The sequence below is a fragment of the Mustela nivalis genome (genome assembly GCF_964662115.1).
Source record: "Mustela nivalis genome assembly, chromosome: 18".
In the NCBI taxonomy this organism is placed as follows: domain Eukaryota; kingdom Metazoa; phylum Chordata; class Mammalia; order Carnivora; family Mustelidae; genus Mustela; species Mustela nivalis.
Window position 1 is genome coordinate 8,878,354 of NC_139037.1, and position 14,638 is coordinate 8,892,991.

The window sequence follows — 14,638 nt, forward strand, 5'->3', positions numbered from 1 at the left end:
GCTTGTGGTGGCAGATGACTTACATGACAATCACTCCCACATGCTGACCGAAGGATGCCCCCCACAGCTAGACCAAAGAGGGTCAACACATCAATTCTAGGTTTTGACAATGGGGTTTCCTATCCTAAGGGGACAGCTGGCTTTGCCATTAGCCAGGAAGGGGGGTCCTGGATCAACACAGGGAAAAGCTAAGCTACAAATGGAAGGAGACGGATTCTAGATATCTTCAGAATACCTAGGTCCAGGGGAGCCTAAAGCAACTCTAGCCCTGGAGTTTTCCCTTATATGAGGCAATAAACGTCCTTTGTTTTGCTTCACCGAGGTCAATGAAGTTGCTTTCACTCACAACCGAGACAGTCTGACTGACACAGCTGAGTAAGTTTTGGCTGAGGAGGCAAGAAAAGGAAGGAAATTCTAGGCACCGTCCCTGTCTTCAGTAAGCTTATGTTCTAGCTGGAGAAGCACACAAAAACCAAGCGAACCAAGAAATACAATGGAAACTGCGTACGTTGTGATGAGTGCCACAAGGTGAAGGAACAGAGGGCTGAGATCAAGAATCCTGGAACGGCTTTCTTTACTCGGGACAGTGTGGCGGGCAGAGTACACAGGTGCCTAAAGGTGACCACATTCTGATCCCTGAAATGTACAACTATGTTACTTCACATGGCAAAGGCGGCGTTGAGGAAGTAAATAAGTTTCTTCAGATGGGTAGAGCATGTGAAGAAGCTATATGGCTAGATATGAAGGCGGTATATAAGCAGCTCCTAGAAACCATAATGGAGACTCCAGGAGGAACCATACCCTGCCAACACCTTGATTTCAGCCCAGGGAGACCCGTTTTGGACTTGCAACCCCTAGAACGGTAAGGAACACACTGGCATGGTTTAAGCCACCAAGTGTGTGGTCGCTGGTGACGGTGACAACAGGGAACTCCTCTAGATGGTCAGCACTGGCCTCTCTGAGCCGTGTTTATGCTGAGAGCTAATGGATGAGGAGGACAGGCCACACCAAAGTGGCGAGAAGAACACCGGGAAAACCTTGGCACCGGAAAGATGAGGCTGGCGTGTTCTGAGAACAGCACGAGGATTGTTGCGGCCGAAAAGTACACTGCTCAGCCTTGAGGCTCAGAGAAAAATTTAAAGCACTTTAAATATTCAATGCAGCCCAACTTTGGGGGTGGGGGGGACAAAGCACTCCTTAATGATTTCCTTGATTTTAAACTCGTTGAGGCCTAGGACTGAAGCTCATCCATATATTAATAATAACTAGCACAAAGAATTCCACAAAGTGCAATTTTCCTTCGTAATTCCAATTTATATGCCTATTTAGATTCCTAACATGAATTCCAGATCTTCTGAATGTGTCTTATTCTCATATATTCTGTTGCTGCTACACCCAGCAGTACAGTCACATGCCCGACCTGTAATAGGCACTAAATAAATATTTGTTGGATAAATATGCCTGGGGTTTTTGGTTTGAAAATACACCCCCTGATGCTATATATCCCCCTATGACCCGTTCTCCCAAGTCACCCTAAACATAATTACAATGTTCTGATCGTTTTCAAGAGGAAGGCAGCAGATCTCAGGGCCAGCATTTGGCCACTGGTGCTACCTGTCTGATGGGAGGCTCAGGGGGTGTACAGGCATGGGAGAAGAAGGACTAGTGATTTGTTCATAAAGTATTATCAAGATATCACGTGAGCTGGAGGTCACTAATATGGCAACTGCCTCATGCTGGGAAGAAAATATTTTTTTTGGAGGGGGGCTGGTCCCCACACCACTTGAGCTGCTGAGCGAGCAAAAAAGCAATATGAATAAAGTCTGCGGGCACAAGAAGTCTGGGGCTCCCTTTTAAATCAGTTCCTAGAAGGCGAGAAACCAGTATATCATAGTGAGACAATCATTTATAATGGGACCATTATTAGGAGCCAAGATATAAAAATTGTACATGAAACAGCCTTATAAGCAGATTCAGTGCGTGGCTGATTAACCTCCCTGTCCCACCGGGGGCCGGGTGGCTCAGGGGAGTGGTAATGAGATGTGGAAGTCATTCGCCTCGAGGTCACAGGTTTAAAGCTGGACATGTGAGAAGAGGCCTAATTGCTGCTCCTGGGTGACTCAACAGAGCACAGACGGGGCAGGCGCCGCCTTGTGGGCTCCAAGACGCAGAGACCAGGGTTCGAGTCCCTGCACTGCCCCTGAACTTGCTGGGGACTCAGAGATGCTCCCATAGCCTGGCCTTCTCAACCATGGACACAATTTTGTTAAGGCTCATTCCTTTTCTTTCTTTCTTTTTTCCCCTTTCTTTTAAGATGAATAGGAGTATGCTTGGCACATGGTAAGTATTTGATAAAGGGTAACTCTGCTATTTTCTAAAAATACATGTTTTCTCGTGCATTCTTGAGCATCAAAGGGGCTAGAAGTAGCTCTAAATATTACAAATTCCAGTGCTGCTGGATCTTCTTGGGTCTGGATAGCTGCACAGAGATTTTCTGGCATTTCCAGTGAACAAAGCAGAGGCCCTTTTGTGATCTCTAGTTTGGGTTACCAGAGGCAGGGACGGTAGTAGTGCTAATTTGTCTCTGAGAGCCTACTACAGATCAGGCACAGTTTTAAACACTTCGCCTCTATTCACTAAATGAATCCTCGCAGGATCTCTGGAGGGTAGGCCCTAGTACTAGTATTGCTGATATAAGCGTAATCCCAGGGTTTTACACCTCATAGGAGGAAATGCATTATGTGCACCCAGACAGGAGGATTCCAAAATTGGGTTACCTATTCAACTATGTCCCGAACATGAAGGGTCGGGCAGAATCAAGAAAGATGCCTTCCCAGCATCTGTGATGAGCGTGCTTCAGGCCTGGGCTTCCCCACAGATGCACCCAGATGTGGAATCAGTCTCAGCAGTAGCAAAAGTAAGAGTGGTCGGGGTGGGAACTCTCTACCGACCCAGGGAAGCTGCCTTAGCGGGCAGAAGCCCACTGCGAAAACGTGCAGCTTAGTTTGCTCCATTCAGCTTCTCCATCAGGTGGGTCCCTGTGGCAGGAACATTCTAGAAACAAGTAAGTTGAGAACCGTGGGCCCTGGCAGCACTAAATTTGACCTGGTGCACGCAGGTGGCACTCGACAAAGTGGATGGATACCACCGAGGCCGAAATGAAAGTGGGGGACCCAGAGGGCAAGGAGCGATGCGAGGGCTTTGGGCAAAAAAGGTGATGGGCAGTGACAGAAAGATGCGGCGGGAAACCCAAGTCTTGGGTTCCAATCCCACCGCTGACGTCTTTGCCTCTACTTCCTCCTCTCTGCCTCCTCCCCACCCTTCTCCTTATCCCTCAGAATAAGGGCAAATGCCTTCCTGACAACTGGGGAGAGGAGCGCTTTGCAAATATCCCTTGATTCGGAATTCAGACGTGGGTATAAACCAAAGGGTCCCGAGTTTAAGTTTTTGTTAGGTAGAGAGGACTCTCTATTACTTGGGGGGCAGGAGGTCTCCTACACAGGTATGTCACACCTAATTTAATACAGTACTTAAGTGTTAACTCTCCAATAAATTGCTTGTTGTTTTTCCTCCCCCCCTTTGCCAACCCTGCACTTTGCAAGGACCCGAGGCTCTTGATGAAATAGGAGGAATAATCCTTTCTTTGGTGTCTGCCATCAAGATCTATTTGGTAACCCACTCCTCTAATACCGCCTGTGCAGAGAAATAATTTCAGCTCCCCGTTAATTTGAGTATTGAACTGAAATTCTGCAGCTGCTTGCTGCCAAGCCTGAAAGCAGAAATTAATTTCAATGACCCAGGCGAGTGGAGGGGAGCTCTGTCAGGTAATTAGTCTTCGTCTTTCGCTACTCAGGGTCTATCACTGTGCTAATCCATACATAAACCCAGGCTTTCCCCGAGTCGCTGGCCATCTGCGGGGCCGTTTAACTACCTCTCGCTGAGGCTCGCCGAGAGCCTGGGCATCTGCAGGGAAATGACAGCTCCCTTTCCTGTTTCCCTGCCTTCTACCTATTTAGGGCCCACAGAATTAATGCGGCTGATTTACATGTTCTTTTCCTGTTTGATCGAGTCTGCTGTTGATTAAGTGGAGCTTGGGGTGGAAGAAGGGAGGGGAAGGGTTCCCACTCCTGCAGCGCTCTGACTTGCCAGTTTATTAATGAAAGAGGTACCCATATTGATAGCCCGGACACGACAAGTGCCACAATTACGGGGTATGTCCTTCCAGGCATCTAATTAAGAAGGAGCCTTTTCTGCCCTGGAGGGAGTTGTACTGTCCTATTTGCATTCGATTCTGCCTTAGGATAGGGGCTCCCCTGCCTTTTCCTTTAGGAAAATCTCCTGGGGGAACCCAAGACCCTACACCGGAAAAAAACAAATGCAGGTATGGTAAGCTTTGTTCTCCATGAGGTCCTTCGAAATCCAAGGCAAAGAATGATTTCTGGAGAAGGCACCTGTTCACAAAATGCAGCCCGCCTTCCTCATCCTGTCCCACACTTCTCCGGACTTCGTGGCTTTCATGCTTCCAACCCTGAAGGAACCGGGTGGGGCAGTGGAACACATCAAAGAGGAGCCATGGTGATTTATTGAGCACCTAGGAGAGGACTTCACATCCACTAGCAAAGCTGACCGCTAGAGCAACTCTGGGAGGACTTCTGCTGTTCATTTCACAGACGAGAAAACCAGAGCCAGCTCCGGGAAGGTCCACAGCTGGCAGATCTTTCTGGCTCAAAGTCCTTCTTTCCTTCCACTCGAAGGAACACACGGAACACTCGAAGGCTCACGGGGCGAGTCTGCAGGCCCCACTGTATCCCGGCCAAGAACAGCTGGCCTTGGGGGGTACGCTGATGTTTCCAGAGAGCTCAGAAATCTGGACTTTCACATGAATTTCTCCTTGGATGGTGTTCATTCGTCCATTGGCCAATGAAGCTGGGATTTAGGTGCAACTTCAGAGACTCTACCTGCCTTCCTAGAATCAGGATCTATTTTTTTAACCACGCTTGTTTATTATTATTATTATTTTAATTTTGAATACCTCATTCAAATGAAAATGACCCAGCTTTGTTGGCGGGCTTTGCCCAGTCTCTCTCCTATCCAGGTGGTCGCACACTCTCAAACTGTCCCCAGCACAGTGCCTGATCTAAACTGCAAACCACAGTGGTGCCCAAAGGCCTTCCTCCTGGTCTTTCCAGGGTTGATACCGGATCGTCACTCTCCCTTTTTAGCAGGTCTGGTCCCTCGCAAAGGCCAGCTGCAGAGAAATCCAGCAGGCGCATCGTGAGTCCGTGGCCCTCTCCCCGTCCCACCTCTCCTGCAGAGTTCTCTTGAGCCAATCCTGGGGTTATTCCCAAGTCAGGAAGGAGCCAGTTATGTGACCCTGGACACCTAATCATGTGCAGAAGTATCCTTGGCATCTAGAGACCCAAGGAGGCCAAACTATACAGGCCTGTGTTTCTTTTTCCCCTTTATGTCATTGCCCAAAACAGAACAATGGTGACTGAGCCCTGGACAGCAAGCCTGACTTTCTACTTCAGTTTTCCTACCTCTAAAGTGGCCTCCACATCCCTCTCTCCTGCCTGTCGGGAGACTGTAAAAGGGAAGCAGGCCTGACACTTAGTAGGCCTGCAGGACATCAGGCTCCCACTACCAGCTCCCAGGACGTCTTGATTCTCTTGCTTTGGACTCATATTGTGAAAGCTTTATTCTTCGGAGTTTTTTGTTCTTTTTTTTTTTTTAAGACTGAAGTTTGGAAATGGGAAAAAACCAAAGCAACACAAACCCTGAATCTTCATAGGAGCTACAACTGTGAAATCTCCTAATCATCTCTCATTTTAGGATCAATTCCTAGAAATGACAACATTCCTTCCCAAAGGAGAGAGAGGGAGACTTGACAAAGAGAAGAGTAAAGTGTCAAGGCTCTAATGCATTTTACTGAAATCAGAAATGCCCTCTCCTGCCTCTGACCCCCTTCTGTCCCCTCCAGCCCTGCTGCTGGGGGCACCGAGGAAAAGTCAGAAGCATTAGTCTGGTGTCAAGTAGCCCTGCCACCCATATTCTATGAGAGTCAATTGCAATTAACAGGGCCATTCAGAAAAGGCAGGTACAGGCCAGACAAAGGAAGCATAGCCAGATCTTATCAGAACCCGAGGCTGGCAGGTCAGGCCTTTCCAATGCTGTTTGCATGTGGTGGGGGGGGGGGGGGGATAAAAGGGTGGTGGAGGAAGAAGAGCTGGGGGTTGGGGGAGGAAAGCTGGACCAGGGAGGTGGGAGAGGCACCCGGAGCGAGAAGAGCCAGCCAACGGAGAAGACAGGTTTAAAAATGGAATGGCAGACCCTGAGCGCATTCCTGGGGTTCAGACCCTGACTCTGCCCGTAGGACACTCACACAAGTCGCTCACCCCTCCAAGCCTCGGTTGGCTTATCTGTAAAATGAGAAAAGTACAGTCACGGCACCTTCTTGTTTTGTTTTGTCTTGTTTCATTGTCCTGTGAAATAATGTTTGCCAAGGGGGCAAAGGGATACGGAGATCCAGGAGAGAAGCAGCTTCTTGATGCACGCGTCCCGGCGGGAAAACAAACACCGCAGAACAGGGAACCGGGCGGAAAGGGACTTCTTGTCCACTGGTGAGACCAAGCATGGGCATGTCTCCTCCTCTCAGAGAGAGGAAATCTCCTGCAAAAAAGCAGTCTTCCACCTAGCACGCAGGTCACAGATGCTGACACCAAGCTCAGAGGTTCCCGGGAAACTCTTACATGGCTGGAGGCAGGCCTGCACATGCTGCAGCAGGCCCCGGGCCAGGGGACCATTACCCAGGCCACATGTGCTCTCCCCATGGCTCCATTTTGACATCTCCCCACCCACCACCTCCAAGGTGCTTCAGTTTCTTTCAAACAGAAGAGAGGGAGCACCTACCGTGTAATTAGTTCTGTGCCATTTACCAAGGGGCCCCCAGAAGAACCACCTCTATCACCTCCTCCTCTCTTTCTTTGTTCTGAGAATGCCATCAGGGGCTAAGGAAGTGCAAGACAGCAGAAAGTTCCAGAAAAACTTGATTTCAAAGCCCAGGTGGGCCACTGATGAGTAATGTGACCACAGACCATTTGCTTGAACTGTGACAAGCCTCAGCCATCACACAGGCCATCACACAGGGGTGGGAATACTCACCACGGGAGTATTGCAAGCAGACACAGAAAATCAGAGGTGGGGGGCGGGTGTCTATTTGTTTTTTACCATTGCGGGTTCCTCGAGATGCTCTAGACGGGCAGGCACTGGTAGTTTGACCGTCAGCTTCTCTCCCATGGGCATGTGCCCGTCTGGAACTGGGCAGACGGGGGAACAAGTCCAAACCACACCAGCCTCTTTGGTGAGATAAGGGGCTCTCTCCAGTGCAGACCGATCTTACGAATTCTTGAAGTGATCAAGCTCCTGCTGGCCCAGTGAAGAAGTTATCGGAAAGGACCAGCCAAATTAACTGGAGGTTGACTACTTCTTGATCCTCTTCCAGAGACAAGCGCACAGCTCGAGGGAAGGTGGGAGACTCCTCTCTATTTTTACTTCCCTAGCTAAGCTGCCTATTTTTGTTCACACGCCTTGGTAATTGGGTGCTTACCTTTCAGACCCTCTTAGAATTCCAGAAACTGGAGGCTAAAAAATCCATTAATTTAAATTTTTAAAAGTTCCCATGGAGCGAGAGAAAAGGGGGTCATTACAAGTAAGCAAGAGGACTGCGCCGGTGGGGGAGGAGGGCAGTCACTCGATTTTCTATCAGGAAAAAAATAACACACAGCAAAACCTCATTAAGTCAGTATCGGTTTATTCAAAAGAGCTTATCATTTGCAGCAACTATTCCCCAATCAACTGGATGCCTCTATTGTAATCTTCTTTAATGCGGAGAGCCTGATAATTAAATATATTAATATATCAGAGAGGCCAGACTCGGTTTATTGGGTGGCACGGGGCATTCGTGGCGACGCGGCTGAAGTGTCCAGCAAAACGATCGTGCCTAGTAGGGTTTCAGTCCCACTCAGCTTCCTCACCCTGCGTTTCGCACTATCAAAGCTTTCATCTGCTCTATAATATGTCTAGGCCTTATCAATAATAACATGTTTCCATTTTAATATACTACCTTTTATTAAACTGGAGCCACAAACCCTTAATAGCCATGGCCTTTTCAGGGCACTTTAATCACTACTGGCGAGCAGATGTCCCTCGGAGGAAAACACGGGCAATGTTCAGCAGCAAGGATGGGGACCATCCATCCACCTTCGTGGGGGCAGGATGAGTTACGGGATTGTATTACCAATGCAATTAGGCCGGGCTCCCTGCGCACTTCCACAGCGGACGCCTGAGCTCTGGACAGCAAGAGGCGCTTTCCTCTGTGACCTGGTTTCCGAAGCACTTTTCTTCCCAAAAGCGGCCACCACTGATGCCTGCGGAGGAGGGCCAACTCTGGAGGTTTTGTTTTTGCTTTAATTAAAGTATAACTGACATACAATATCCTTTTAGTTTCAAGTGTGCATCATAGTGATTTGATATGTTCATTCATTTTTGAGTGATCCCCAGAATAAGTCTAGTTGGCTGTCACCAAAGTTACTAAAATATCATTGACTATATTCTCTAAGCTGTACATTACATCCCATGACTTGCTGATAAGTGGAAGCCTGTACCTCTTAATCCCCTTCCCCTATTTCACTCATTCCCGAAATCCTACCCTCTGGTAACCAACAGTTTCTTCTCTGTGTCTAGGAGATGTTCCTGTTTTGTTTTGTTTGTGTATTTGTATTGGGGGGGGCAATCCATATATAAGTGGAGTCATATAAAATTTTTCTTACTCTAGGTTATTTTACTCAGCATAATACCCTCCAGGTCCATCCCTGTTGTTGCAAATAGCATGATTTTATTCTTTGTAACGGCTGAGGAATACTCCACTAGACACAGGTACTACCTCTTGATCTGTTCCTGGATGGATGGACACTTAGGTGGCTTCCATATCTTAGCTATTGTCAATGATGTGGCAGAGGGGTGCATAGATCTCGTTAAATTGGTGTTTTCTCTTTTGTCAGATAAATACCCAGATGGAGTTGCTGGATCATATTTTTAATTTTTGAGGAACCTCCATACTGTTTTCCACAGTAGCGACAGTAATTCACGTTCCCACCAACACTGTAGGCGGCTTCCTTTCCCCTCCCCAACCTCGCCAACACTTGTTAATTCTTGGTATTTCTTCATCTTTTTTGAGAGCAGCCAATCTGACAGGTATGAGGTGGTATTTCATTGTGGTTTTCATCCAACTCCTGAGTTCTGTGTGCGCCTGCCACTTACAGATTTTGCCCAACGCAGACAGCCAGGTCAAACCAACACCTAGAGCTTCTCATGATGATGGCGAGGCCGGCAATGGCGAGCACGATAATGACTGTGAATGGCGCTGATGACAGGAGGTGAATGGCCATGCTCGCTAAGCACTGAGCACAGAATGTAGCTGTGTGTGTGCCATTCGAGGACTTTCTGCATCTAATCCTGTCAGCAATGCTCTGAGGAAGAGACTGGCATAGCCTCCATTCTGGAGACAGAGACACTGTGGCTCAGGGAGGATAAGAGACTTGCCCAAGGTCCCAGAAAGTAAATGTCCCACCTAGGACAGAAACGCAGGTAGGAACTCAAGTTCCACACATTACCCGACACTCGGTGTCTTAATCTGTTCAATGGCAATAAGAAAATACCACAGATGGGCAGCTTAAGCAACAGATATTTATGTCTCCTAGTTTCTGGAGGCTGCGAAGTCCAAGATCAAGGCATGGGCAGATTCGGTGTCTGCTGAGAGCTCTCTGTGGGGCTTACAGATGGCCTGGCCGCCTCAGGCTGTGTTCACACGGCCGTTTCTCAGTGTGTATGCATGTGCGTTTGCGCATGCGCGCACACACACACACACACACACACACACACAGAGTGATATCTCTGCCCTCCTCTTTCTTAGAAGGGCACTGATCCCACCATAAGCGTCCCGCTGTCACGACATCATTCAAACCTCATCACCCCCAGAGGCCCCACCTACTATCACAATGGGGGTAAAGGCTTCAACACGGGAGTTTGGGGAGTTACATTCAGTCCAACTCTGTTACCCTTCTTGTCTGGCCAGAAACAGCACATCCGAACCCCTGCCCTTCCTCCCAGATGAGTTGTCCCTAAGGTCCCTTAGTCAGGACTTAAGGCAGCGTGGCCAAGATCCAAGCCCAGCTGCCATCCTTCCCCAGGCCTCCTGGATGACGGATTAGAGGAACAGCCAGTCATTCATCCCATGGGCAGCACAGTTGAGTCTCAGACTGAAAGAGTTTCATGCATCTGATTCTAGCCCAGAGCTAGACCCCAGCAAGTCCCAAGTCCGACAGCACAGTCCTGTCAACCACAGACACTGAGGGGGAAAGAGCATGGTTTGGCCATCAGAAAGAGTTAGATTTGAATTCTAATGGTCCTGGGCAAGGTGTCCTGTCTGGACGGTGGGGAAAGCGATCCTGCAGGGATGCTGTCAGGACTATAGAAGGAACGTCCAGGGGAGTCACGGCACAGACTGTGGCACGTTGCAGAAACCCAAAGTACCAGCACATGCTCACCGAGCCCTTTCTTCCTACCCTTGTCACAAATTCTGCACCTCCCCCAACCCCCTACACACACACATACACACACACACACACACACACACACACACACTCTCTCTCACACATGCTCACTAGCACACTCTCTCACACATGCCACATATGTCCCATGTCACACATAGACACTCACACACGTGCATGCTCCAGCCTCGAACAGAACCTGTAAGCCACTGGCTCTCAGCTTGACTCCTGCTGAATGAGGTTCGTAGGGGGGAACCCGTTCCCATCCGTTCTGAGTCCCTAGGTGTGGAATGCTGGGAGAGCACTTTTGGTGAAATGAGTGAGTAAGTGAGAGAGATCTTAAAAGGATGACTTAAGTGTCAGTCACATATATGATCCGCAAAATACCCAAACTTGGGTATTTCAACATCCATTTGTAACAAGATTCTTGTTATCCCCTAAACCACCTGCTGGTTCTTATCACTTGTATTTTATGGTAAAAGTCTCAGAAGAAAGACTCTAGGGAGAAACGTTCTTCCAAATGCAAAGAGAAAATGGGCGGGACAGCGCTGGCAGGTGAAGTGAGGCATAGGGTACCGCCCCCGGGGGTCATTGTCTCTGCTTGAGGGGCTGCTTCTTTGGGCCGCTCAGGGGTCGACTGCCAAAAGGACATGTGGTCCTTTGGTTGGCAGAGCTGGGATCACTTGGGGCAGAGAAAAACCTAGCGAAAATCCTACTCCTCTGCCCCCCCTTGCTGACGCCCATGTGAGTGGAATGGAAAATGGGTCCCTCCCCTGTGTGAGGCCCCCAGGAGCACGGTCCAGGCTGCAGTACGCACCCCTCAACCCACAGCTGTCTTTATGAATCATACATAACACAGAGAAGAAAAGCAGGCCTGCAGCTCGACTCCGCTCTTCCCAGCAAAGCAGAAAAGCGCGGAGGAGGTAGCAGACGTGGCTTTCTCGAGCGGCGGCCTGGCAGCAATCTGTGGGTGGAAAGCAGGGGACCTTTGTAGTGGTGTCGTGGAGCAGAGGCTGCTCGGCGTGCTCGCCAGAAGCCTGCGCAGGGAAGGGCTGGGAGCCGTGGCGCTGCGTGTGTTCTGGGGAGCTCAGGAAGGACCGAACCAGAGTCCTGAACTCGTGGTCCTTCTTCAAAGGCAGACTAAGTACAGGGTCGTTGGCTCGGGCTTGTTGTTAGAAAAGGTGGGACTGTGAGGAAAAGCCAGGCCTGGAGACCCAGGAGCTCTGACTTCAAAGCCCTGCTCCGGCCCCGACTAGCTGGGGGGACCACCTGGTCACCCCAAATCTCGATGTCTTTGTAAGACAATGATAACAAATGTTGGGTCCTTCCCCTATGTGGCCCTTTCTTTCTCTCACACTTGGGGAGATGAGGCCAAAAAAAAGTAATTGAATGTGTCACCCCTCGGCGCTGCCAGGACAACACAGCACAGCTAAGGGCTCCAGAGACCTGGAGTCCCAGATCTCTAGCGAGGGACCCCTAAGCGACGGCCCTCATCCTTGTTCAGATCAGCGAGGTGCCTTTTCTCTCATTCCACACATGCTAGAAGGGGCTGCGGAGCTCTCTGGAGTCTCTTTTATCTGGCAGGAAGCCCACGGGAAAGGGCTCCGCCCTCATGAATTCCAACTCCTCCAAGGCCCCACCTTCTAATACCAGCATCTTTGGGGGTTGGGATTTCACATATGACTTCTGGGGAAATATTTATTCAGACACTTGCAGTGGCAGGAGGAAGGGTCTTCCGGTGGTTTGCCTAAGGCACTGTAAGGGTCACAGGGACATCTCCCTCATTGTCCCCCTCCCTTTCTGGGTCCCCTCTAAACTACTCCCTCCCCCTCTCCCCCATAAATAACATTTGAGGCATCAGGCAAGGGAGCATCCAAAGGAAAGGGCTTAGGTTACGGGGAGCAGACCAGCTCAGTACTGACTGCTCATGCTCAGAGCACGCCAACCTACTGTGCGCCAATTACCATGCTCCGTGCTGTAGGGGATGATGTCGTGTATTCCTGCCTTCCCTCCAAAAAATCCTAGTAAGAAGATGCAGGTATTAACCCCATTGTACAGAGCAGGAAACAGAGCTTAGAAGGCATAACTTCACAAATTCTTGAAAACATGATCCAAATGAATCCTAATTTATGAGCTAAAGCAGGAGAGGAAGACTACTCCAGGCAGAGCCAGCGGCCTGTGTGAAGGCCCTGTGGCAGGAGCAGGAGGGCTGGCAGGCTGCAGGGGAAGGGGAGCAGGGAGGGAGTAAGTAGTCACGTGGCAGGGGCCTTCGGGACTGGTTAGGATTGGGGGTTTTATCTTCAGGGACAGGAAGAGCCAGTGAGGGGATGAAGCAGGGACTGGCAAGGTGGGATCTCCACTTTAGAGACACGACTCTGGTGTCCACTGGAAGAAGGGATTTCAAGAGCGGCAAGAAGGAAGCAGGATGCCTGCTAGAAATTCTGAAGACGCCTCTGCTAACTCACAGATTCAGAATTCGTCCTACGCTGCGAGCACGTGTGTTGGAGGAAGACAAGGGAAGGCCAAACCTCACTAGTGTTTTCTGTACCCCAACCCTTGTGGAGGGGGAAAAAAAAAAAAAGACCCAAGCGAAAAAGTCTTCCTGTTTTTAGAGTCTTTTAAATGGCATATGAACTCCAACGGGAAAGTCCACCACTCCAAAGGGCAAGCAGAAGTGCCCTTTGAAAAGTTTTAATTTTATTTTAACTTTGCTAAATCTACTTACATTCACATTTTGAAATATGCATGCATGCTAAAACACTGCAGTTATGGTCTATTGGGTTAAAAATCCACTTTTTGGAACGGGTTCAAGGGAATACTTATACAAAAGACCTCAGAATGGAAAGTAATTCTGTAGAGAAAATAGAATGGAAACATCCCCTAAATAAGCAAGATAAATGCACAGGGAGGAGGCCGGAACCATCAGTAACAGGAGGTTCAAAACAGCTGGACTTTCAGTCCCTCGTCATCAGCGTCAACATTCATACCTTTCCAAGCTGTCTCCTCCGCTGTTCATAATTCAGTTGAAACCAAGAAATTAACCCTCAATTTAAGACAGTGAAATTCCATCCTAGCATGCTGCTCACAAAGCATGGGGTGACCATGGTATTTATTTTGCAAAGTTCCATACAAAGAGAGCTAAAAAAAAAAAAAAAAAAGCTGGAATAAATCCACCAACAAGCATTTCTGTGCTTCTTCTGTGTAATTATCCTTGTATGGGGAGGCATACAAAAGCGGAAGAAAATACGGTTCTTATCCTGAAGGAGATGGCAATCCTCTGAGGAGGGTGCTTCTTGGCCCTCAGGGTGTCTGAAAATCACATCAGGAGTGCCAGAGAAATCCAGATCAGGGCACCCACACTGCCACCCAACTCCCACCATGTGACAAAGGTGACAAAGGCCACACGGGGACTGGGAGTTTGCATTTTAAACAAACAAAGGGGCTTCTGATGGGGGCTGGGATTCCCAACCAGGGAACTGAAGGAAAGAAAAGCTTCGGGAAGAATTCCCAGCACAGAGCCTGACTTGAGGAAGAGGTCTGACTGCGTGTCCAGCCTCACCCTCCCCTGGAGACGCCCCCAGTGATGGCAGCTGTATCAGATGGGGGAACATCCAGCCCTGGCTTTCATGTCGCCAACAAAGGGCACAGGTCCTTTGTGTGGAGGTTCATTCCACTGTAAGACAACAATTGAGTGTCCTTCAGAGAGCCTTGGAAAAGAAGGTGCTTCTTGAACCTTCCTCAGGAGGAACACATTCCAGTTCACTCAACCCTTTTCCTGATGCCCTGGTCCCAAGACCCTCCTCACTCCTGTCACTCTCCTCAGGATGACTTCGAGTCTGCCACTAATACTCTCCTCAGCTGATACCCAAAACGGAAAACGTGATTCCAGACATGGTTTGACCAATGCCAAGTCCAAGGGCGTGTGCCTCTCTTGAACTGGACATTTAAGTTTATAAAGCTGTCCAAGGGCACATCGCTTTTGTCAAAGCCTGACATATCTGATATCACTACAGACTCTATTCTGCACCTTT

At 49.1% G+C, this 14,638-nt stretch overlaps 1 protein-coding gene across 11 annotated transcripts in view; it reads right to left on the minus strand.

Annotated features, from left to right (window-relative positions):
* Positions 1-14,638, minus strand: part of WWOX (WW domain containing oxidoreductase) — a 958,224-nt gene that overhangs the window by 498,450 nt on the left and 445,136 nt on the right. Inside the window, exon 9 of one of the 11 annotated variants that reach the window (XM_082711174.1) lies at positions 8,109-8,426. The exons of the other annotated variants lie outside the window; for them this stretch is intronic. Within the exon in view, the coding sequence (XP_082567300.1) occupies positions 8,280-8,426 (147 nt within the window). The 3' untranslated portion in view covers positions 8,109-8,279. Of the gene's footprint in view, positions 1-8,108; positions 8,427-14,638 lie in introns of those variants that run through there. 11 annotated transcript variants of the gene reach the window in all.